Source organism: Lonchura striata, chromosome 1A (assembly GCF_050655825.1).
Source record: "Lonchura striata isolate lonStrDom1 chromosome 1A, ASM5065582v1, whole genome shotgun sequence".
Lineage (NCBI taxonomy): Eukaryota > Metazoa > Chordata > Aves > Passeriformes > Estrildidae > Lonchura > Lonchura striata.
In genome coordinates this window covers 27,936,663-27,959,151 of record NC_140741.1, presented here as the reverse complement: position 1 = coordinate 27,959,151, position 22,489 = coordinate 27,936,663, and the positions used below count along the sequence as shown (strand labels likewise).

Genomic DNA, 22,489 nt, shown 5'->3' with positions numbered 1-22,489 from the left:
TATCACATAAAACAAGTGTGTTTGCATTTCTTCCAGGGTGTTTTCCTTAAGTCAGGAACAAAATTGCTGTTACCAATGTAACTGGTTATGCTCCAGTTTAAAAAAATCTGAGACCTCCTCAAAGACAAAACAAATGTGGCAAGATAAGGTCCTTCTCTTCCCTACCTGGTGCCAGCAGCAACACAGCTGACAAGTAAGATTTTCCCCACTACTCCCAGATACTCAGCCTGTGTAAGCTTTATGTATCAAAAACCTCAACCCTGGGATAAAAAGTGGCAAAGAAAGAAGTTTAGACAAATCTTTATGTGGCTGAGGAAACAAACCTGAAGTACCAAAACCTCTCCATCTCCTAAGGGACACTTAAGACACCACACCCACAACACAGAATGAAGCTGTTTGTTTACCTCCTCCTACTGGACAGTTGCAAATTCTCCAAATCTTATCCATTTGAATTAGGGTAGGATCTAGAATAACCAGTGTGATACAGATCACCAGCAAGGGTCATTGCTGATTTAGCTAGAAAAGCTGTAGGACCACATACACCAAAATATAAAGCACCTGACCTTTATCACTGCAGATAAAGCTGCAATACTCCTCAGGATTTTTTTCAAGTTTTTGTTACTTCTGATGTGTTAGTGAGAAGTTTGTAATTAACAGCCAGGAAGAGGCATAATTCCAATAATTTCCAAAACAGTTATTGCCTCAAACATGGTATCACTAATTCCTTTGTCAAAGCATCCCAAACACCAAACAGGGGAAACAATTTTGCAACACACAAATCAATTCACCAAGAATGGGACTAAGACTGGCAGTTCTCACACAGATCTCTTGATCAATAATCTCTACTGTTACCATGTCACCTTAGGTAAGACATAGTAATTTTTAAGAGCCAAATATTTTGATTATTGCCTATCTTAAAATATTGTCAAGGTTCTCTGGAACACTGAGATTGGCAAAAGATCCCACCTTATGGGAAAGGGACAGATTAAATGCACAGCAAAGAAGAAAAACCTAAACAACATTAGCAGAGAACCCTAAAACTGGAGAATTATTTCAGTCCTGCGCAAGCGTGCAGTACTTTCCTCACCTCAATTCTATCATTCCCTGATCAGTGTAATTCCTCCAGAAATATGCCTCTCCTCTCTGCTGCCCCTCAGAAACTCCCTTCATACTTCTTCAGAAGAATAGTCGCTACGAATGATATCTCCCTAAGAATATCAAACATTATCAAAATGTTATCATAATCAGGAATTAAGATAAGCAGTATTTGTCCTTTCAATCTGTTAAACACGGAATGAACATAGTATTAACATGACACAATCGGTCCCACCCTGACCTCTTCAATTACAGTCATGCCTCTTCTCACCCTCTTCCTTCCTTTTTACTTTATGAATTATCCAGAGTAGGAATTCAGCCTTTGTTTCTGCTTAGGGACAGTCACACACACATTGTGTGGATCCAGAAATAAATAATGAAATTGAATTTTGTTCCAGTGGCTGTTTCTTTCTAGGCCACCACTCCAAACCTCGTAGCAGCTGAAAAACTGGTCTAGAATTCAGATTATCCAGCAAGCAACTGTATCCTGATCAACAGCTCAGCAAAACCACAGCAGTGCCCCACTCCTGCTAGTGTGGCAGTTCCTTCTTGAGTGATTTTAAGATCCTGTCTTGCACTACTAAAAACCCACTGATCTTAATTCCAGTAAGGCTGCTTCGCTCTCCCATCTATTTGCACTAAAAGATCCTCCATTTCCTCAAGGCACTGTTCTTCCTTTATTCCCACTTCCCCCTTAAAAAAAAAAAATCACAGCAAGCCATGAAGAGTAGGGCTGAGAAATCATGAAGTAGGAAGCTATGACATCATATAAAAGCCCCACACACCGACACTGAAACTGACTTGTTTAGAAGGAAAGCACCTGCTTAAATTCAGGCATCTCTCAAAAAATTAGGAAGGAAGCAAAGACACACATTGGAAATTTTTTTCTCTCCCGCCCTTACCAGTTCTGTGAAGAGATATCAAGAGCCGTCCCGGAGCCCACAGACACTGCCTGCAACGAGATTTAAATCCGCGTGACTGTGGCTCTTTGCTTCCTTGGATTTACATCACCAGGTACGAAGAATTACATCTGCCTCTTGCTCTCCTTCTAACATTTATTACAGCTGACAATCACAGGGCCTGCAGCACGTCTATTTGTGCCCATTGCCTAGAGGATACTGCCATATTTCCATCTGTTTCGTGACTGTTCCTTCCCCCCCAGCCAGACAGGAGACAGACTGTCTCTCCTCCGGGGCACCTCCGAAAAGGCGCAGGCGTGAAGAGCAGATGAGTATGGCAGAGCAGGACCCCCGGGAGTCGCAGCCACGGGCGGGCGGAGAGGAGGGTTAGAGGAGAGGCGGAGAGGCACGTCCCGGGGAGCAGGGGGAGCCCAGCCGGGGGAAGCGGGGCGCAGGGAAAACGTGTCCCGGGCAGCCCAGACGAGAGGCACAGCGTGAGTCACTCCCCGGAGCGCGACCCTGCGTCAGCGCGGCCGGGGTCCCTCCCAGATCCCCCGCCCCGGCCCGGCCAGCGGAGCCGCGCCGCGCACCGCCGCCCCACACGGCCCCAGCAGCGGCGCTGCTCCGGGGGCTCGGCCCCGCTCCGCCCGAGGGGCCAGCGGGGCAGGGGGCTGCCGGGGGGAGGCGTGCGCCGCACAGGTGGCGGAACCGCTCCCGGGAGCGCCCCCGGCGCGGTGGGAGGTGCGGGGCTGAGAGCCCCGGGGGGCGAAGGCGGTCCCGCCCGCCCCGGCACGCACCTGCCCCGGCACCCACCTGCCGCCGCCGCCGCCGTCCCCTCAGGGCGGGCGCCCGGCCCCGACCCGGCCCCACGCGCCGCTGCCGGGGCGCATGCGCGGGAGGCGGGCGGCGGCGCGCGGCGCGGCGGGGGCTGTAGGCCGGGAAGCGCGGCCCGGCGGGAGCGGAGAAGGAGCCGGGATGGCCCTGCTCAGCGCCGGCATGGGCTGCAGGGACGTGAACCGAATGGCCCAAAGCGTGAGCTGCCCTCACGAAGCTGTCACGGAATCACAGCATCAATGAGGCTGGAAAAGCTGAGATCATGGAGTCCACCCTCTGACCGAATGCCACCATGTCAACCACACCAGTTGGCACTGAGTGCCACTTACAGTCTTTCCTTAAAAACACCTCCAGGGGCGGTGACTCCAACACTGTCTAATCACCCTTTCTGTGAAATTCCTCTTAATGTCCAACCTGAATTGCTCCTGATGAAGCTTAAGGCTAGGCTGTTGCCTGGGAGAAGAGGCTGACCCCCACTTGGCTACACCGTACTTCCAGGTAGTTGTAGGGAGTGACAAGTCCCCTAAACATCCTTCTCTGCAGGCTAAACACCACCAGCTGCCTCAGCTGCTCCTCATCAGATCTGTGCGGCAGACTCTTCACCAGCCGTGCTGCCCCCTCTCTGAACTTGCTCCAGCACCTGAATGTCCTTTCTGAACTGAGGGGCCCATTTGGACATGGGACTCAAGGTGTGGCCTCACCAGTGCTGAGTCTAGGGGGAGAATCAAGAGCTGAACAGCTGAGAGCTGCTCCTGAAGCACTGCTTGGTGACCTACTCCCAAAAACCAAGCAGAGGGGAGAATTACATCTCTGGCTGTTGCTACGGCCAACTCTGCAGGAAAGTAGAAAGTCAGGTCCCAAACCAAGGAGTGAAAGTCTCCTAAAGGATTTGTTTATCATGCCTTATTTTCTAGGAGGATGAATTTTCCTCTGCACTACTGTTACTCATCTTAGAATTTCCAGGAAAACAAGTCCAATAACTCACAGCTGGCAGCCTCTACCTGACAAATATTTATTTCTAATGATTAGAAAATACACTGTTCCTCCTCTGCACACAGGGTTGGTTGGTTTGGTTTTTTTTAGGAGGAAAGAGGACCTAAAAAGGACTTACGCATCTGTCTGTTTTCTTTCTTGGCTATTGGTTTGAGTAATTGCCTGCAAATGATGAGGTTTCAATTAGAGTTATCCTTTTCAAACAGATGGCTAATTAAATGTTAATAGCACAAGCAAGCAAAATGTTAAAAACACCATCAAACTCGCAAATGTCTGAGACATTTTGAACGCCATATTCTAGGGGCAAGGTAAAGCCAGAGCAATCTCGATGGAAGAAGATTACAGCCTGAAGCTTCCCATTGCTCTTACCTACTTAATAAAGACAAGCTTTATTAAAACATACAGTGTTTTAAAATCCTCTTTCAACAATGATGACCTGAAGGACAGCAGGTAGCCTCTTTCAGTTAGTTCTGCTTTTTAAAATTCTCTTTAGCAACCACACTTCAAAAATCCTCAAGTAACCCTTATCATGTCATCTCTGAAGGTCTGAATAAATAAAGAGGCCAGGGAGAGAACTTTTTCACTGCACTGAAGCAGAAGAAATACTCTGTGATGTAATAACACTGGAAGAAGAGGTAATGGAATTATTCCAGATTAAGTCAAAGGGAAAAGAATTTGATCCACTACTAAATGTCCAGTAAAGCACAGACATTACAAAACAGATTTTTCTTGTCAGAAATAACAATGAAACTCTTGAATTTCTCTGGCATTCAGTGAATTTCAGTATCTTTTTTCTTATCAGACAAAGCTTGTAGTAGACAACTTTCACATGCCAGAGTCCAACTGCCACCTATTATCAAGCACCTACAGCCAAGGACCACAATCACAGCCAGAATGACTGGTTTCTCACCAACACCTGTAAATATGATTTTACAGAGCCACAGCTACAGTATTAAGCTAGGAAAGGAGTGCTGAAGGAGCACCAGTTTGATGAACCATGAAGTTCCATGGCCTCCCTCTTTCATTATTTCTAATATTTGGAAGTCACAATACTCTGAAAGCCAGGACAAACTTGTCAACTTTTGAGACACCTGTGGAGAAAATTTCAGGGCATGGAAAAAAAGATGAAAATGAGAGTGGGCTCAGTTCCCCTTACCTCTCTGCTCTTCAACAAGTCAGTCCAACATCAATGTCAGGCAGCACCAGGCATTGCTGCTTAACAGCTGGCAGTGCTCTGTGAGGAGCCAATGAAGGTGCTGTGATAAAGTTACCTTGTCACAATTGAGCATTTCTCAGTAACTCAGCACACTATAGATGGAGGCTTGACCTCCATCAGTAGTCAAAGACCTCCACCCAACAGCAAACAAAGAATGAAAAGCCCATCTGGAATCAACTGTAAGCTCTGGGGGCTAAATGTACTGCAGAGAACCAAAATAACACGACACAGTAAATAGACCTGGGTCAATAAGGCTTTTATTATCTTCCTGTACCCACACACATTTGCAGACTGTACCTAAAGTGCCAGTTCAACTTTCCCACCCATCTTGCTTTGGTATGGAATCAGCGCTGGTCGAACCTCCTCCTTCAGGAACTTTGCCACCTGTTCAAGATGAGAAAAATAAAATTAGGAAAAGGACTTGCCTCCTCCCCTCCATATGGACATGCTTGTCTCACTGGAGTCTCTCTTTCACAAAGACATCCAACAATTTGGTATGTCCAGGGTTGAAAGTGTGAAGCCATATGGAAGAAAGACAAGAAAGCCAAGGAAATCAAAGGAGAAAAATGTGTCTTCCTTAATATGGCTAGAATCATATAAGTAAGACGCTCTCTAGCAAACAGAGTGTACATATTATATACAAAGGGATGCAAGATTTAACTACACATTACATTACAACCCACAGCCATTTTCCATTACTTTACCTGTTGAGGAGCACGTCCAGTGAAGGAGGAGGGATTCAACAGGCTTTCAAGTTGTTTATGGATAGGGCTGAAGTAAGGATCAGCACGGACACGGGCAATGAAGTCATTATCACCCCCTTCCTGTTTCACAACAGCTGCTGCTTGTTGAGAGAGAACACGAATTTTCTCGTGGCAATCCTGTACGTACAGGGAGAAGATGGAAAAAGAAAAAAAGTCATTCCATTGCTATTGACAGCACATGTTCATCTCACCAACTTGTGTGGGAGGGAAAAATATCAAAGTGTTTCGCCCTGGATAGTGCAAAAGGAAGATGCAGCTTGCACTGTAGTGTTTCACATGCCACTGCATTGAAACAAGATTTTCTTCATCCTTTCACATCTTCACAACCCTTTGAGGCTAAAACAGTCCCAATGTCACATACATTCCATGTTGAACCATAAGATAAACTAATGACAATGGAATCACTGTCATTCCCAAATACTCTTAGGAGTCATTCTAGGGTGGGTTTTTTTTTGTTTGTTTGTTTGGTTTTTTTTTGTTTGGTTTTTTTCTGGTTTTTTTGCAATTGTAAATAATGTAAAACCTCTACAGATTTTGGAAAAGGAAAAGAATCTGTCCAACTTAACAAACCATGACCTACATAAGGATAGACTGAGAAAAAAAAAACATTCCTTTGGAATCAATTGGTAAGAACAAAGGAACACAACTGTAGTCAGGTACCACCTACAAAATTAGATATTGCCCTGTTGGTCCTAAAATACAGCCATGTGATTGCATTTACAACTATGCAGGAATCTTCTCCTTAAATGTATTATCCTTGATCTACAATTAGGACAAAAATTATCCTGCTTCCTCTATCCAAATGTCATTTTACCACTGACCTGCCTCAGGTGAACACATATATCTTCTGGGGAGAGATCTGTTTAGTAGTGGGGAAAGGAAGTGAGTTTCAGTGCTATAAGGTAGAAAATGATATTTAGGGGAGAGATCTGTTTAGTAGTGGGGAAAGAAAGTGAGTTTCAGTGCTATAAGGTAGAAAATGTGCTGTTCCAAAGTCCCCAGAGCATGAAAACAGAACATATGAGTGTGATTATGAACACCTTCTACGAAGGTACTAAGCCCTATGGGTATGTAATTAAACAGCACCAGAAAAAAGGCAGGTCAACAAGAGACGTAAATGAATCACAGAATCTGATTCACATGATGTGACCCTTAATGCATTTAGTCAGGAAGCTTACTCACTGACCCACTGACATCAGAAACACAGGGGGAAAAAGAGGAAAAAAGGATGTTTCCTGACTAATATAATGGGTGATTTGCCACACTGTTTCAGAAAACTGAAACCACATATACTCTTCTCAAAGCTTAATTCAAAACCTTTCATTATTCTTGCAAGTTTCACTTCTGTCCTTGGTGTGGAGATAATCATAGAAGGAAAAATTATCTAAAAGGTAAAGTGAAAATAAGGTGTTTCATTAAGATGGAAATTTGATTATCAATTTTGACCTGAACTGTGAAATTAAATGATAAGGAAATATAATCTAATTGTGTCTGGGTTTATTTACTAAGGAAAATATTTAATTACAGTTTGCTTGAACACAGGAAGCTGAATGAAGGACTATTAACAAAGTGGTTAATATATTCTACTGAGTTAGGGAAGAATGACACATGAATGAGTGATTCAGAATGGTCTTACTTGCTTTTTTTGTTAACAGTACTGACTCATCCTCTTTTAATTTATGAAGTAGCCAACTGCCAACATGTTCCATTTAAAGAAGTCTGGCCTGCGTTCCAAGTTCCTTCAAACATTTAAAAAAGGAAAATGCCTACTAGTATCAAACATAAAAATAGGTCTTCTTCTTCTCTAGCACAGCCAGCCAGATTAGCCTAAACACAGTGTTCCTCACAGAAAATAGGGATCTCTAAAAGTGCTCTCCCCTAAGAGACCAGAGCCTGGCTTTGCAGCACCAGTGTAATAACTCTGCAGGACCAGGTGAAGAGCAGAGAAAGGTGAGACAGGACAAGAGCCCAGATACATTTGTTTCTCAGGAGACAAACACCAGGCCGTAAACAAAGGTATTTTGGACACTTCATTTGTACCTGACGATTGCCCCCAGCCTTCACCATTGCCATGATTATATTCTCTGTGGCCATGAATGGCAGCTCCTGCCGGATCCTTCTCTCAATCACCTTAAACACACACACAAAAAAAAAACAAAACAGGAAAAAAGAAACAGCATTATAGGAAATCTATAGACAATTAAAAACTGCAGTGAAGTTTTTTTCCCTCTCCCTTTGAATCTCTGGGACTGGATAATGGTGACATAATCATAGAAAAGTTTGGGCTGGAAGTGACCTTTAAAGGCATCTAGTTCAACCACCTGAAATGAGTGGCGACATCTTCAATTAGATCAGGTTGCCAAGAACCCTGTCCAATCTGATGCTGAATGCTTCCAGTGATGGGGCATCCGCCACCTCTCTGGGCAACCTATTCTAGTGTTTCACCACCCTCCTTCTAATAAAACTTCTTTCCTATATAATCAAAATTGTCCCTCTGTCAGTTTAAAACCATTACCCCTTGTCCTGTTATAGCAGGCGCCAATAAAAACTTTGTCCCCATGATGCAAAGACACATTGTCATCTTGAACTTAGCTCTGGAAATCCAGCTATTGAAGTTGATAATACTTAGAAGCCATATCTTGTATGAGACATTAGTTTGGAAAAGATGTCCACTATTTTTTTTTAACCTGTAGTAAGTTACAGGACTGGATGAAATCTTCTAGACAGTATCTTTCACTGCTAGGTTCTACAGATCTGTAATTCAGGGAAAAATATCCTTTGTGACATAGTTTGTATTTACTGTTATTGACCTCACAAGAGGCCCCTAACGTATGTCCTACAACAGTGAGAATATGGCAAGAATAGAACAAAATTCAGAAACCATTTGAACTACCAGATAAAAATGTAATTCTTGGAGTGGGAGCATTATTGTACACTTTGGCGCAGTTGTAACATCACCAAGGAAATCCATTATCTCCTGCTTTACCTTTGGATACACCACAAGCCCCTCGGAGACATTCTGCAGTGTACTCAGAATGATGTCAGCTGTGAGGAAAGCCTCAGCCAGACACACGCGCCTACAAAACACACATACCCCGAGCCCTGGTCAGCAACAAAGCCATATTCCAGTCCACCTCAGATGCTTCAGCTTCTGTAAATAATGCTCTAAATGGCATTACTGTGGCCTAACACTGGAATTGTTCTCTTCTTTTTTTTTTTTTTTTTCCTTTTTGGTCAGTAGAGAGAAAAAAAGGGTGAAGGCACACATAGAAAGCTCCAAGATAATGCAGTGCTTACACAGATAGGAAACAGGGCAGCAATCTACAGGATCTTCCCCTGTGTGTTCTTTGTTGAAGTGTCTACTACTGATCCTACCCTCCAGCAGTAGAACATGCTGCATGCTCATGCTGTGCCTGGCTGTGCTCAGTGGGGAATTTCCAAGGGGATCCATGCATTTGCTGAGGGATTCCTCCAATAAACCAGTTCCTGGTCACAAAGGAGGCTCCTGACAAAACACGAAGGAGGGGAACAAGAGGAGTAGTGGGGCCTGAGCTGTATCAGGCAAAATACTCTGCATGAAAATGCAGCAAACATAGCATCATCCATCTATGACAACAGGGCCTGGCCAGCCTAAACTGTAGTCTTTTAAAATATCCTAGTTCTTGAACCTTGTGCTACATTTAAGCCCTCCAATTCTATCACAGGGCCTTAAAACAGCTTTGCTGGGTTGTAGACTGATTGAACTCTCTCTGGCTTGCTCTCCTTCCAAAACACTATAGCTTTAACAAGAGCACAGATTTTTGTAATTGGTTAATGAAGTGAACAGATGAGTTTTTCTATTAGATGAGAAGAAAATAAAATTTTAAACATTTCAGTACATCTCTCAACATTTGATAGCTATTGGGAAAAAAACACACCATGACAACCACTATGCAATTTCTTAAATTTACATTGTTTTCTGCTGCCTATGCAGCTCTTTTTTAATGAGACTAGGAGCTGTGGAATAAGGTCCCCTTGGGAAAAAAAGATATTCTATTTTCTTCATTTTATGCAGTTATTATGTTTGTGGAGACATTTTAAAAATAACATTCTCGTCAGCAATCTTAAAGCTAATCTAGCATTAATTAAGCCAAAACTGCTGCTGCTCATTGTCTCACAGGTACCATACCTTAGAAGTCTAGAGATTTCTACGAGTCTAAGAGATCAAATTCTGCAACAGAATATGACTTTGAAACTAAAATGTTTCAAAGCTAGGTATGATCTTTATGCAGATTTAGTACTAAATAAAAGACAGAAGCATTGAATATAATTGCTGTAATTTGCTTGATAATAATTGTAGATAACTTCTGCTCAGCTCCAAATAGTTGTAATGAAAAATTATAAAACAAAGCAAAATTTGCTAAGCAATATCCTAGAGACCTGCACAGATTTTCATGAAACTTTTAAAAAGTAAAGTAATTGTGCTCTTTCTCCAGAATCCGACTACTTCTTGTAAAGAATATTTTCCAAAATTAAAATATGTTTTTTTAGATTATTTGGAGGGTTAAGGTATTGAACTATTCTCTAAAAAGTGAAAAAAAGGGTCAAAAAACTGCATCCTAAATAAGGAGGAGAATTTGCAAAATGTCAGTTCTGTAATACTGTGCTATTGAAACAGGAAGACTGTGATGGCAATTTATTATCCTGGCTTCTGTATCCCTCCCTTTCACTGCTGGTTTACTTTGCAGAAGATCTTGACATTAAACAAAACCTAACACTTTTTATCTGATGGTACAGAGAAAACCAGATTGTAGTCTCTAGGTTCTATTGAGACTGCTTTTTGTGAAGGTAGTGTCTTGTGTGTTTAGTTTAGAGGCAGTATTTTCTAAAGAGGCCAGAGGACTTTTCTGCACAAGGCCACCTGCAGTTGCTGCAGAGCACAGGCTGAACAGACCTGTTGGCACTGTCATCCAGCGTTCGCTCAAACCACTGCACGGCAGCCGTTTGGAGGGGATCCATCACCAGCGTCATCAGGTGCCGAGCAAGGCTGCAGCAGCGCTCTGAACGCATTGGGTTCCTCTTGTAAGGCATAGCACTTGAGCCTGGCAAAGCAGGAAAAGGGATGCAAACAGGGCAACAGAAGGAGTGTTGCATTCGGGGAGGAGAGATGAAGGTCCTCCCCCAGGAAAGAAAAATGTGTCAGGAATCATAGCTTTGACTAAAGCTTCAAAATACACAATTTTATTAGAACAATTAATAATAAAAAAATGACACCACTAATTTCCCCTTCAGATCAGAAACATCTAAATGTGGGCAAAGAAAAAGTGAGATGACATTTTTGCAGTTCTGCAAAACAGAAGTACTACCACATAAAAGGGACAAATAGCTGTACTTTTTAATGTACTATTTAGCACCATCTCTCTAGGCTACCCATGGCAATCTTAGCAGTGTTCAAGCCTCCATCTGCTCAGTAACACTGTCCTTCAAAGTCAGATTCTTACACTGCTGCCTCTTGCTCTAGTGAGTGGGTTTTAAAATCATCCGCAGAATGTAGAATGGTACAAGTACCAGACAGGACTAAGGCTTAATTCACTGATTCAATTCTATACAACTATTTAAGGGACCCAAACTTTCAGCCAAGAGCCAAAACATTACATTTCCTTTTCCCTTTCTAACAGTGTCAGAATCACATAATTGGTGTTCTTCTGGTGATGGTGCAAGGGTCCACCCTAGTTTGATTGTTCCTGATTTGTCTGCTTATAAAGATCAAAATGCTGAGTTGAGCTGAAAACCTACTTTCCAGTCAGCCTCATGAGGACTGGAAAACATTAAGCACTCCTCAGACCCTGTGGGGAGACTTACTGCTCTCCCCACAAACACAAGGAGTGCACAAATCTGATTTTAATTACTTAATATCCATAAACCTTTAGTTAAAGTGGTTTTTCTTTTTTCCTTCCCCCCTCCCCTCCTTTATTTTTCTTTTAAAAAGGATTGAAAATACTAACAGTATCAACTCCAGTTACTTTAAAGCAAATTCTGTCAGTGACATTTCTAAGTTTGCTTAAAAGGCCATACCAACATAAATGAAAATACATATACACCAGTCCAGGAAAACTCTCTCATCTCTTACCAATCTGGTCTTTTTCAAAAGGCTCCTCTATCTCCTTCAGGTTGGCCAAAAGACGAATGTCAGTGCAAATCTAGAAAGCAAGCATGAGAAATTAACAAAACAGAACCAAACTGACACCCACCAACATATCTTCATGTTAGCGCTCTCGGAGAATCTTTGCATCTATGTGCAAGAAGTAAACTGGGGGCACTGAAAAATTTGACAAAAAAACTGACACTGCAATTATACTTCCTGGCCTAAAAATGTTTGTCAAGAAAACACAGAAAATAGCATGTCCACTGGATTAGATGGGAACAGGATTCCAACAAGGGCAAATGTTTGCAGGGAATGGAAGACAGATCAGAAGAAAACACTGAAAATGCATAACAAAACTGCACAGTGATGCGTAAACACAGACAATGTGTGCTCACTGAACTGGGAAAAAACCAAAACAGAAGAAAATACCACAGATCACTTTAGCACAAGAGGAGAAAGGAGGGAACAGAGATTAATCAATGAAAAGAATCCACAAGGACAGAGGGAAGAACATCATTATCAGAAAGGCAACTAACTAGGAGGAAATGGTGAACTTTAAGAACTTATACACCACAAGGAAAGACATTTATTCTAATTGGATCAATTTAGCATATATTAGACTAATATCTGGTGTGGGAGTTGTTAACGCATTTTAGAATCTGCTCAGTTAACTTGCTTTATTTGTCACTGGTTTTAAGATGTTTGAGATTTGAGTATCAGGTATGTACCCAGTGGTGAATTTTCATGATCACAAAGAAGACAGATGAGCAAGGAATGCCAATATTTCTTGAGCAGAGCATTCTGCACCAAAGCACCTTCTCTTCAAGATCTGAAACATTTCTTCCTCTTCCTAATGCATACAACTAGGGTGCTCACCTTGTGTATAGAAGCCCCCAGACTGGCCAGCACAGCCAGAACTCCAATATCCACCTTGCGACTGTAGGTCTGCCCTGTGACCATGTAAGCCCTAGGAATAAGCACATAAATTGAGTGTTCCAGCCAGACACAACAGTACTGCAAGACTTTGAGCAAGCAGTGACATGGCTCTTGAAGTGGAGGGCTGTCATTCTGCTCGGATGTGAATAACCCTGGATTCAGGCTGTCAGTTTCTTGGGGCAGCATGCATGTGGGAGAAAGGTAAACAGAGAAAAAGGGACAGCTGTGCTTTGACAGGGAGAGGAGAAGAAGTGGCCTAATTACAAGGTGAAGTTTCATGCCTGAAAATGCAACTGGGAATGGAAGATGGCAAGGGGAAATAAGTGAACAGCAGCACAGATGTCAGCTTGGCAGTCAGGGGAATCTGGGCCAACACTACTAGCAGGAGTCACACACTGCTAAGAATGCATGTTACATACCGCTTAAATCCTGCCTTCTCAGTCACTAATCTGTCCAGTTCTTCAACCTTGGGGTGAATAAAAAAAAAAAAAGAGCTTAAAATACAACTCAGCAAAGTCAGCATGAACAAAAATGATCTTCACTTTTCTCAGTTTACTGTCAAAAAATCTTCTACTTTCTGTGAAACATATCTTCCCAAACGCTACTTACTTTCACAGAGCCTCATCAATGAGCCCCAGAGGAATCAGGGTGACTTTGTAAATTTAATGCAAGAATCTCAATGTTCCCTCAAAGAAAACAGCATTCCAGAGCAGAAAATTGCCAAGTCTTCACCCTGGGACATCTGACTTACTTTACTGTGGTCTCCCTCAAAGAGCTGCAAGAAGCTGGCTTGAGTGCCAGTGGTGCCTTTGACACCCCGAAAGCGCAGGTCATCCCGAGCCCGCTCCAGGTTCTGCAGGTCCATGCACAAGTCTTGAATCCACAAGCAGCAGCGTTTCCCCACAGTAGTGAGCTGGGCAGGTCTGAAAACGATCAAGAACAAAACATGACTCACTGAAGATTTGCCCAAGCACCACACTTCACTGCTGAGTCTGCCATTAAGAGTTCCCTACAGACTCATCTCTATTGACTCATTTGAGAAGAAATTAACAGGATTTGGCTTAGGCAGAAGGATGTACCAATATCAGCAGTAAATGGTACTGAAGATGTAATCATTCCATTCAGGAATTAGATGGAATTACAGTACCAGAAAACAGCAATTCTGTGTGCAAATGCCAGGCGGGCGCCCCCTGCCGGCCTGCAGGGGCTGTGCCAGACTGGGCACATCTGTCCCTCATCCCAATTCTGCTCACCCAGGGCATGGGGGGCACCCTGGCTGACTTACAGCACTGGTATGAACTTCTCAGCACAGACACATCTGCATTCACTTTGTGATTTTAAATTAGGTTCCTCTCAGGAACTTTTCCTTCTTATCTATAAAAAATCTGCTCCTCAGCCTCTGGGCAAACACACTTCAACAATGCTGTTAGCCAACATTTCTTAAGACCTCTCTACCTTGGAATAAGTAAATGCAAGCTTCAGCTACACTTCAGTTCCCCTGAAGATGCTCTGAGGCAAAACCAGGGGTGTTATGCAGAACCCAGAAAGTGAAATATTTCAAATTATCCACATGAACTCCAAAGACCTCCATACTACTTTAAAAAACCATACCTCATGAACAATGTGCTCCGATTAAGCTCAGACATAAAAAGGAAGCTTGTAAGATTTGGAAGCAGGGACAGGCAATCCAGGAGGAATACAAAGAAACTATTCAACACAGCAGACGGGGCAAGGAAAACCAAAACCCACTTGGACGAATTTAGTATGGGACGTGAAAGGCAACAAGACAGGCCTCTGCAAGTACATAAACAGGAAAAGGGAAGGCTAGGGAAAACATGGATGCGATTGTAAACAGAGTAAAGGCCCTGCTGACAAACGACATAGAAAAGGCTGAGACATCAACTATGATTTCACTCTGTATACACTTCTTGAAAACTCCTCTGTCCTCTTTCCCAAAGCTCAGATAAAACTAACACAGATACTCCTCCAAAAGCTGTAGATGAAGAGGGCTGTAGGACTAGGGCTGATGGAACTGACACTGCATATACAGCAAGACGATAAATCAGAGATCTGATGCTTTCACTCTCCTTTAGGAGAAATGTTAAAGTGCCAGACACAGAGTCTGACATGACCTGTGCTTAATTTCCCTGCCTCTGCTGCTCCCTATCACTGGGGTAGAACACCCAGGCTTAGCTCATAGTATAGTTTAATGTTTCTGAAAACAGTCTTCATGATGCAGCAGATTAAACTACCCCAAGAACAGAACCACCCAGATCTTTTGACTTTATTATCCTTTGACTCAGCATCTGTAGTAACAAGTAGCCATTAACAAAACTTTCTAGGCTGCAGCAGAAAATAACTTAAAGAAAAACAAAGAAAATCTACAAGACAGGCTTAGTGCAATTCCCAGTCATGGTTTCTTGAAACAACCCAGAACAAGAACATCTGCGTTTGCCTGGAAGTCATCCTTCATATGAAGCTATGTTGAAGCAACTGCTGACAGCTAGTCAAAGCGACAGTCCAATTTCCTGAACAAGCCTGGAGTAAAGCACATATGCCTTTTCTGAGCCACCAGCTGGTCAGAGATGGGAAAAAGGATGGCAAGAGAGCAGTAGCAGGTCAATTTAATCAAAGCACAGACAATAAAAAGAAAGCAAAGGCTGATGCCACTTACTGGTAATGAGTGAAGCCCAAAGTAGGCATGTCAGCATACTTCTCAGCAAAGTCGGCCAGCCGGCTGATCACCCTTGCGAGCTGGTGGAAGCAGGAAGGATAGAAAAGTGATGGAATGAGGGGAAAAAACCCCAGAAAAACAACAGAAGTTTGCATGCTTAAGCACATTATTGTGAGAAAAGGGGAGGGAAACCACTGTGCAGGAAAGGACCTTGTGGGGCAACTGTGCAGTCCCCTCTAACTGTAGAATATGATGTGTTCCAGTTTTTCAAGGGCACGTGTGCAATTTCTGCTTGCTACAAAACTCAAGCAAGAGCTCACACAACACTGGATTTGAGCTCAAACTAGTCTAATCTTCATGCCCAACCAAATCCTGCAGTTGGTTCATCTTGGGTATTTTCTTTATTCCTGGAATTGGTCAGAAATAAAGCTGCTTGGGGTATAATTGACACAGGTACAGTCCAGGGCAAATCGGATGTCAACTCATTCAGATCAGATAGACAGCACTACACTACATCCTGCAGTTGGTTCATCTTGGGTATTTTCTTTATTCCTGGAATTGGTCAGAAATAAAGCTGCTTGGGGTATAATTGACACAGGTACAGTCCAGGGCAAATCGGATGTCAACTCATTCAGATCAGATAGACAGCACTACACTACACTATGGCTATATCTGACCTCAGAAAATTGTATTATATAGTTTCTTGAATGCTGACAGACTCCTAGGAATATAGCTAAGGATAAGACTAAGAAAATCCTGAAAGCAATACAGTTGTATTGCTATGTAGTACCTGTGGCACAGATAAACAAGGAGATGCTTATAATTTCCACTGTGAGCAAAAAAATCTCTGGGAAAAGACTTGAGAAAGGAAATAAAAGGAACTGTTCATTTTTTGAGAACAACCCAGACAAAAAACTCCTCCTAGTTTCCCACAAAGGTTTAGGAAAATCCAAGTTAAACACAGGCTATGCACAGGACATGAGTGCTCCCATATTCTGAGACACTGCAGAACCACCTTCTCACCTTGGGCAGCAGGAGGTTAAAACCATCACGGAGGACAATCAAATCCTGAAAGAAGCAAAGAAAGGAACTTTGGGCCTTGTTTGAAGGACCAGACATAACAGTTTCTCTCAGAGAGGGCACAGATGATGCTTCATTGACTCAAAAAGTCTCCTCTTAAAACAAATTATTCGCTTTCCTTCTTGTAGCAGAGCTTGCACTGAAGTTGCCTATGACAAAAATGCTTGATCCACTATTGCTCTTTTTTATATTGTCCATGGAAAGCCATAAGTGGTGGAAGACCTGATTCTACCAAGTACCTATGAATGATTATTTTGAGGTCTTGGGACTGCCCATGGAATGACAGAATAAATCATATGGTACCAAGTGGAACATATAGGCACTGTAGGCTAAAGACATCAGGAAAATCAGTGGGCTGATGAGGCACCAGCTGTCTTTACTCCTTTTGAAACTGAGGTACAGCTGGGCACAGGTGTCACAAGGAAGGTGATATTACCCAAAAGCTAAACAGGTTTGAAAAGAAGTAGAGAAAAAATAACCACACAGCAGTTTCTCATGCAACAACAGCAGCTGTGAAGTTGCAATGGCTTGAACAGTGGAACAGCAACATATACTGAGAAATAAGGCTTCAGTTTGTACTCTGTTGTAGATGAGGTTTTTCACAAATATTTTATGGTTCTGTAGAATGGTAGTACTTCCTTTCTCACTTAACACATCAATCCGTTCTCTTCACTACTGAAAAGCTTGTTTTCCCCCGAGTTACGCAGGGGTTCCAAGTAGCAATTGAAAGCTCATGGACCTTGTTCTGTAAGTCAGTGAACTTTTGTCACAGGGGTGTAACTGATAAATCACACAGTTCACATGTTTCTTCATTTATTTGTAACTCCCCTCTTATCTCCTTGAATATTTAACATGCAAGCAGAAGTTACGGAACAGTTTCCAGATAGACCTTGCTTCACATCACAAGAAAGAAGGCAAGGGGAACTAGCTTGCCTTCCTAGGGTAGTCAGGTTAAAGAACTGAATTAATTTCAATAGTAAAATTAACAAAAATGACTGAAAAATCAACTTAATATTTTATAAAGAAAAGTTTATAAAGAGCTATAAAATAAACAACTGTAGCTTTGTTTTACCCAGGTCTGCAGGCAGGGAACTGGAAATACCCTATTACCGTGTTATCCCCTACGTAGCAGGAAGTTGCTCCAAGGTGGATGATGGCTGCAGCTTTCGGACAGCAGTGGGCAAAGGTGTGCACGTGGGCCATGACATCGTGACGCAGCTTCTTCTCCTCCTCTGCTGCCATCTTGAAGTCAATGTTGTCCAGATTTGCTTCCATCTCCCGTATCTGCTCATCAGTGATTGAAAGCCCAAGTGACTGCAAAGGGAAAAGAACTTTCATTGCATTTTCTCCTTACTGACAAAGAGAGACAGAAGCTGTTTAAATAATTTACTCTTGTCTGACATCTCCCAAAAGTGTGACAATTTGGTATAATTGAGCTGTAACAACAAATGCTTTCATTCTAGGGCTCTCCAGCCTTTTCCAATGGGATAGCACAGTGCTCATTCTCAGATGTTCCTCTTGGGCTTCATGCCTTCCTCAAACACGTAACATTCCTGTGAAAACTACAAAAACGAAAGTACATGGGGAAAAGTGACAAAAGTTTAAATTTTCTTTTAATGAAGTTTACCTTTTGGGTAAAGAAAAATCCAGTTAACATGTGACTAAATAGCTTATGTCAGGAAAAACTAACTGGACCACAACTAGACCTACACAATTGTAAATGGGGGGCTTAAAATACATGAAAAGATGTATATGTTTTATATGTTTGTACCTTTTCAAAAGTCCTGTAGTAGCTCATCTCAGACTGAATATGAAACCTTGTGAAATCAGTTACTTGATCTGGAAGAAGGAGATGAATGCTCCTAGTTTACGTTTGAAACTAATTGCTAGAGCTTTTCAGCAAGCTGACTTAAAAACAAAGATATCCAACCACAAAATTATACACTGGTGTAATCCACTAAGGTGACAAAAATGTCTTTTCAAGATACTGAGAAGTTAAAAGTCTCACAAAAACTTGGCATTACTGCCTTTTCCAAATTAAAATACTATTGTCCTGGGCATCAGTGATGAGAAATCACCAACCAAGAGGCTTCCAGGATTCAAAGCATTTAAAAACTGTTTCTGTTCAGAATCAAACTGACTGAAAAAATGGTTTGCAGATGTGAAACCTGGAACTGAAGACAACAACAAGTGAAGCAGATGTGTCCTCAAGGACCTCATCAGATAATTAGTACCCAAACTTATGCTGCCACAAGAAAATACATGCCTGTGAGTGTCCAGCTAAATGAGGAAAAGCACCTAGCCCCAGACTGCTGCCTTTGAGGTGCACCAGTATAGACTGCAACTGCCTAAAAGCACAGGTAGTTCAGCAGGCAATACATTCTTGTAACAAGATTAAAATCTCATGCCTTGGTCAGACATCTGTGATCCTTTGGGAAAAGCTGACCACAGCACACAGTCATACAGAGAGGAAAGAAATAACCCCCCCCCCCAAAAAAAAAAAAGGGACAACTTGACATAGAACATGTGCAAGGTAGAGTAGTGCCAAGACAAATGATGTTCTCATCTGTCCACAAAAAATGTGTGAGTCTCTTCCCTATGAGCATTTGCTGATATTGGCAGTACCTCGGGACGAAAACAAACATCCTTCAAACCCATGTACCTAAAAAAACCAAGTAGGAAAACTGCATAAGGAAGAACACAAGGTTTTCCCCAAAGCACCACAGGTCAGTGAAGTCAGTGATGAACTCTCTGGACTGTGCTTTGAGAGTGTCATTCTTCTGAGACTGTCCCAATATTTTGATGTGCCCCTCTAACAGCTATGACTGTTCATCACTTTTCCTAAAGGACAGGGCAGAACAGGCAGATGACATGGCACAGCTACTGGACACAGAATGAGAACACCAGATTGTTCCTCATATAAAGAACATATGACAGAAAAACAATGAAAATTAAACTGGACAGAAAAAATAGTGGATGGTTACTAAAGAAAGAAATAAAACATTTATTTTTCACATGTGCAAAACATATTGTAAGTCAGTTTGATGCTACAGGATGTCAAAGCTACTTCTATGAAAAGGGAGAGCTCCAAGAAATTTGTACTTGACTTTCAAATACAATTAAGTCAAGAGTGCAAGTTAAAAAGTGTTAACAGAAAAATCATGATACAAAGGAATTTATGCAAAAAATTAAAATAGTGTTCTGGGATGGGTATAAATGCAGACACCCCAGCTCTTAACCCAAACTTTAAATACTGTTAGCTGGGAAAACATAAATTTTTCTTACTAATCCCACATTTTGCTAAGCCTACTCTTTCAAACTCCTGCTATTGCCTGCTGAAAGGAGGAAAACACTATAGACTTTCTGCCAAATTCAGTTTCTACTGAAATACTTCTTCAATTCTTATCTCACATACTCCAAGTGGACCACTTGAAAATTTCACCTATTAAGTAGAGTGAATATTGAAGCCATCTGCCTGGCCCTGTACTTTATCTAAAATTTTATCATTAAGTTGCAAGTCTTCTTACTACTCTCTGCAATTTTAAGAAAACCTATGATTAGACCTTCCTAAATCTGATTTATCAAAAGACAAAAGTAAGTATTGCCAACTGTTCATTTTTTACTATTTGGTTTTTAATGTTTCTGAAAAGATAAGCTATGTATCTTCAAAAAAGAATGACCCAAGAAGCAACACATGAATGTCTTGGAAGTGAGGATATGTGCTGCAGTAAATTGCCATAGTTCATTTATTACCTGGTATTTGGGGGGGGTGTTCTTTTTCATAGAAATACTATGCATCTTCTATAAAGAACCTAAAGAAACTGCTTTAATGTGTAACTAACTGATCACTGACAGAGACAACAGGTGCTGGAAGTAGCTGACTCTTCCTTCTTTTTAGTCCAGAGCTGACATTAGATTACAAACTGCTCTGGAATGAGGAGCCAGATAAAAATAGGAGTCTCCCTCTTCCCACTATGAAAAGAGAGCTCAAGAAGTTGTAAGACCTGTCTCTACTTTCTGGGAACAAAACTCTGGGGCAGCAACAGGAGGCAGAGCAAGGGTCAATAGATGGGGTAGCCCAGAATTCAGGGCTTGGGAATGGAAACCTAGAAGTCCCAAACTGGTTCCTTCAAGCAGATTGCTATTAGCCAACTCACACATTCTATTCTTCATCAGAAGCAAAAGTGATGATTATCTGATAGAATCAATAAAACTATGTTTAAATTGTCATGCTTTGAACATGCAAAGCTCCTCAAGCATGCATTCATAGTACTGACACTTTCTATGGCAGATGAGATTTGCAGCTTTCTCACTTCAGCATCTGAACAGTGACAAAATCAAGCATGTATGACTTTGGAAGCTGACTCCTATTTAGCACAGCTGTATAATTGCATCTTCAGCTTCTGAAACACCACATTTGGTCCAGCATAGTCTTGACAATGTGGCTGTAGTGATACTATCCTTGCATGGAGAAGGAACATGGTAATGACCTTGTGCACTGTGTATTCATTCTCCAGCATGGTGCTTCTCTGCCCTTGCATTCATATTAATGCATAGACCTAGAGTTTGGATTCTTCTAACAATCCCAGGGCTTTGAAAACAGAAATTGGACTCTCTACAAAAACTCTCTACAAAACAAACTGGCTCCTATTGAATCTGAAAACTAAAGTCATTCTGTCAGAAAGTGGGGTGGCTTTGTGCCTTTTTTGGGGGGGAACACATTACAGCTTTTTCACTGTCAAAAACCTGGTAAGAGTCACAAGGAATCAAGTCAGTGCAACTTAAAAACTGTGTCTCAATTGAGATGTATTAACAGCTGTACATGTATCCCCAATTAGGACCAAAGTCAAAAGGTTTAGCTTCAAGTGCACATTAAAAAAGTCAACTTCATATCCTCGGCTAACGCAACAGCTTGCAATCATATGGACATACTCTGACTTGCTACTTCCTAATAGTTCAATTAACAATACACAGTACCCAATCTTTTGTGGTGTTTATTTTTTTTTTTGGCACTCAGCCTACCAGAAACATCACAACTACTTTCGAGGTAAATGTACTGCTCACTTTGGCCAAAAGTAAACATATCTCAGAAAAAAAGGGCTATCTAACTACAAATGGCCACAGAAGCAGGGGGTGGTCCGGTTGGCACGGACTGACAGCCATCGGATTGAATGGACAGCGGACCTCACCCGTCACACCTCCTGGAAAGCAAACAGCGGAGCGCCCGGGAAGGACACCGCTGTTTGCTCAAAGGCAACCCCTCACCAAAGATTGCTTAGCAAAGCTTTTATAAAACCAATTTTACAGCGCAGGCAAAAGTGCAAGGGGGAGGGTACGAGGCGAGAAGAAATGATTTGCTGAGGGGCGACAGGAGGGACTGCGTGCAGCTTGGATAACCCTGAACTCGCACCGCCCCCATCCCGGAACGCGCCAAGGGGCGCCTGGAAAGTTGCTCCGGTCGGTTTCCCGAGAGTAGCTCCGGGAAGGTGCGGCCGACTCCCAGGCCCTCATCCGCCCTTAAGGGAACCGGGACGTGAAGGCGCCCCGGCACCACGCTCCCCCCGCCGCGCCGCTCTGCCCTCAGCGCCCGTCCCGCCCTTACCTTCTCAGCCTGGGCGAGGTAGAGCCAGAGGCGGCGCCAGGTGCCGAACTTCTTCCTCTCGCTGAAGTTGTAGGCCATCTCGGCGCTGGCGTACCGCGACACCAGCGGGGAGCGGTACCGCGCCAGCACGTCCTGCTCCTCTCCGGGGCCCGCCATGGCAGCGGCGGCGGCGGCGCGGGCAGCGGGATAAGGGCGGGCAGGGCCCCGCCCCGCCGCCCTCAGCGCGCCCGCCCCGAGCCCACGGCGCCCCCCCGCGGCCGGAGGCCAACGCG

General features: G+C 42.8%; 2 protein-coding genes across 3 annotated transcripts in view; both read right to left on the bottom strand.

Annotated features, from left to right (window-relative positions):
* SGSM3 (small G protein signaling modulator 3) overlaps positions 1 to 2,909 on the bottom strand; it is a 28,969-nt gene extending 26,060 nt beyond the window's left edge. Inside the window, exons 1-2 of one of the 2 annotated variants that reach the window (XM_021552808.4) lie at positions 2,808 to 2,909; positions 1,998 to 2,047 (exon numbers count right to left, since the gene is read on the bottom strand). The gene's annotated coding sequence lies outside the window, so the exon portion shown is untranslated. The remainder of the gene's footprint in view (positions 1 to 1,997; positions 2,048 to 2,807) is intronic. The other variant, XM_021552811.4, reaches the window with a different exon arrangement.
* A 2,369-nt stretch (positions 2,910 to 5,278) lies between these two features.
* Positions 5,279 to 22,379, bottom strand: ADSL (adenylosuccinate lyase). Its single transcript, XM_021552692.3, has 13 exons — positions 22,218 to 22,379; positions 17,726 to 17,929; positions 16,559 to 16,603; positions 15,536 to 15,615; positions 13,613 to 13,784; positions 13,281 to 13,327; positions 12,802 to 12,892; positions 11,911 to 11,980; positions 10,735 to 10,882; positions 8,788 to 8,878; positions 7,842 to 7,931; positions 5,742 to 5,918; positions 5,279 to 5,421 (listed from the first exon to the last, which is right to left on the bottom strand). The coding sequence occupies exons 1-13, from the start codon at positions 22,371 to 22,373 to the stop codon at positions 5,335 to 5,337; spliced, it is 1,458 nt and encodes a 485-aa protein (XP_021408367.2). The 5' UTR covers positions 22,374 to 22,379; the 3' UTR covers positions 5,279 to 5,334.
* Between the last annotated feature and the right edge of the window lie 110 nt (positions 22,380 to 22,489).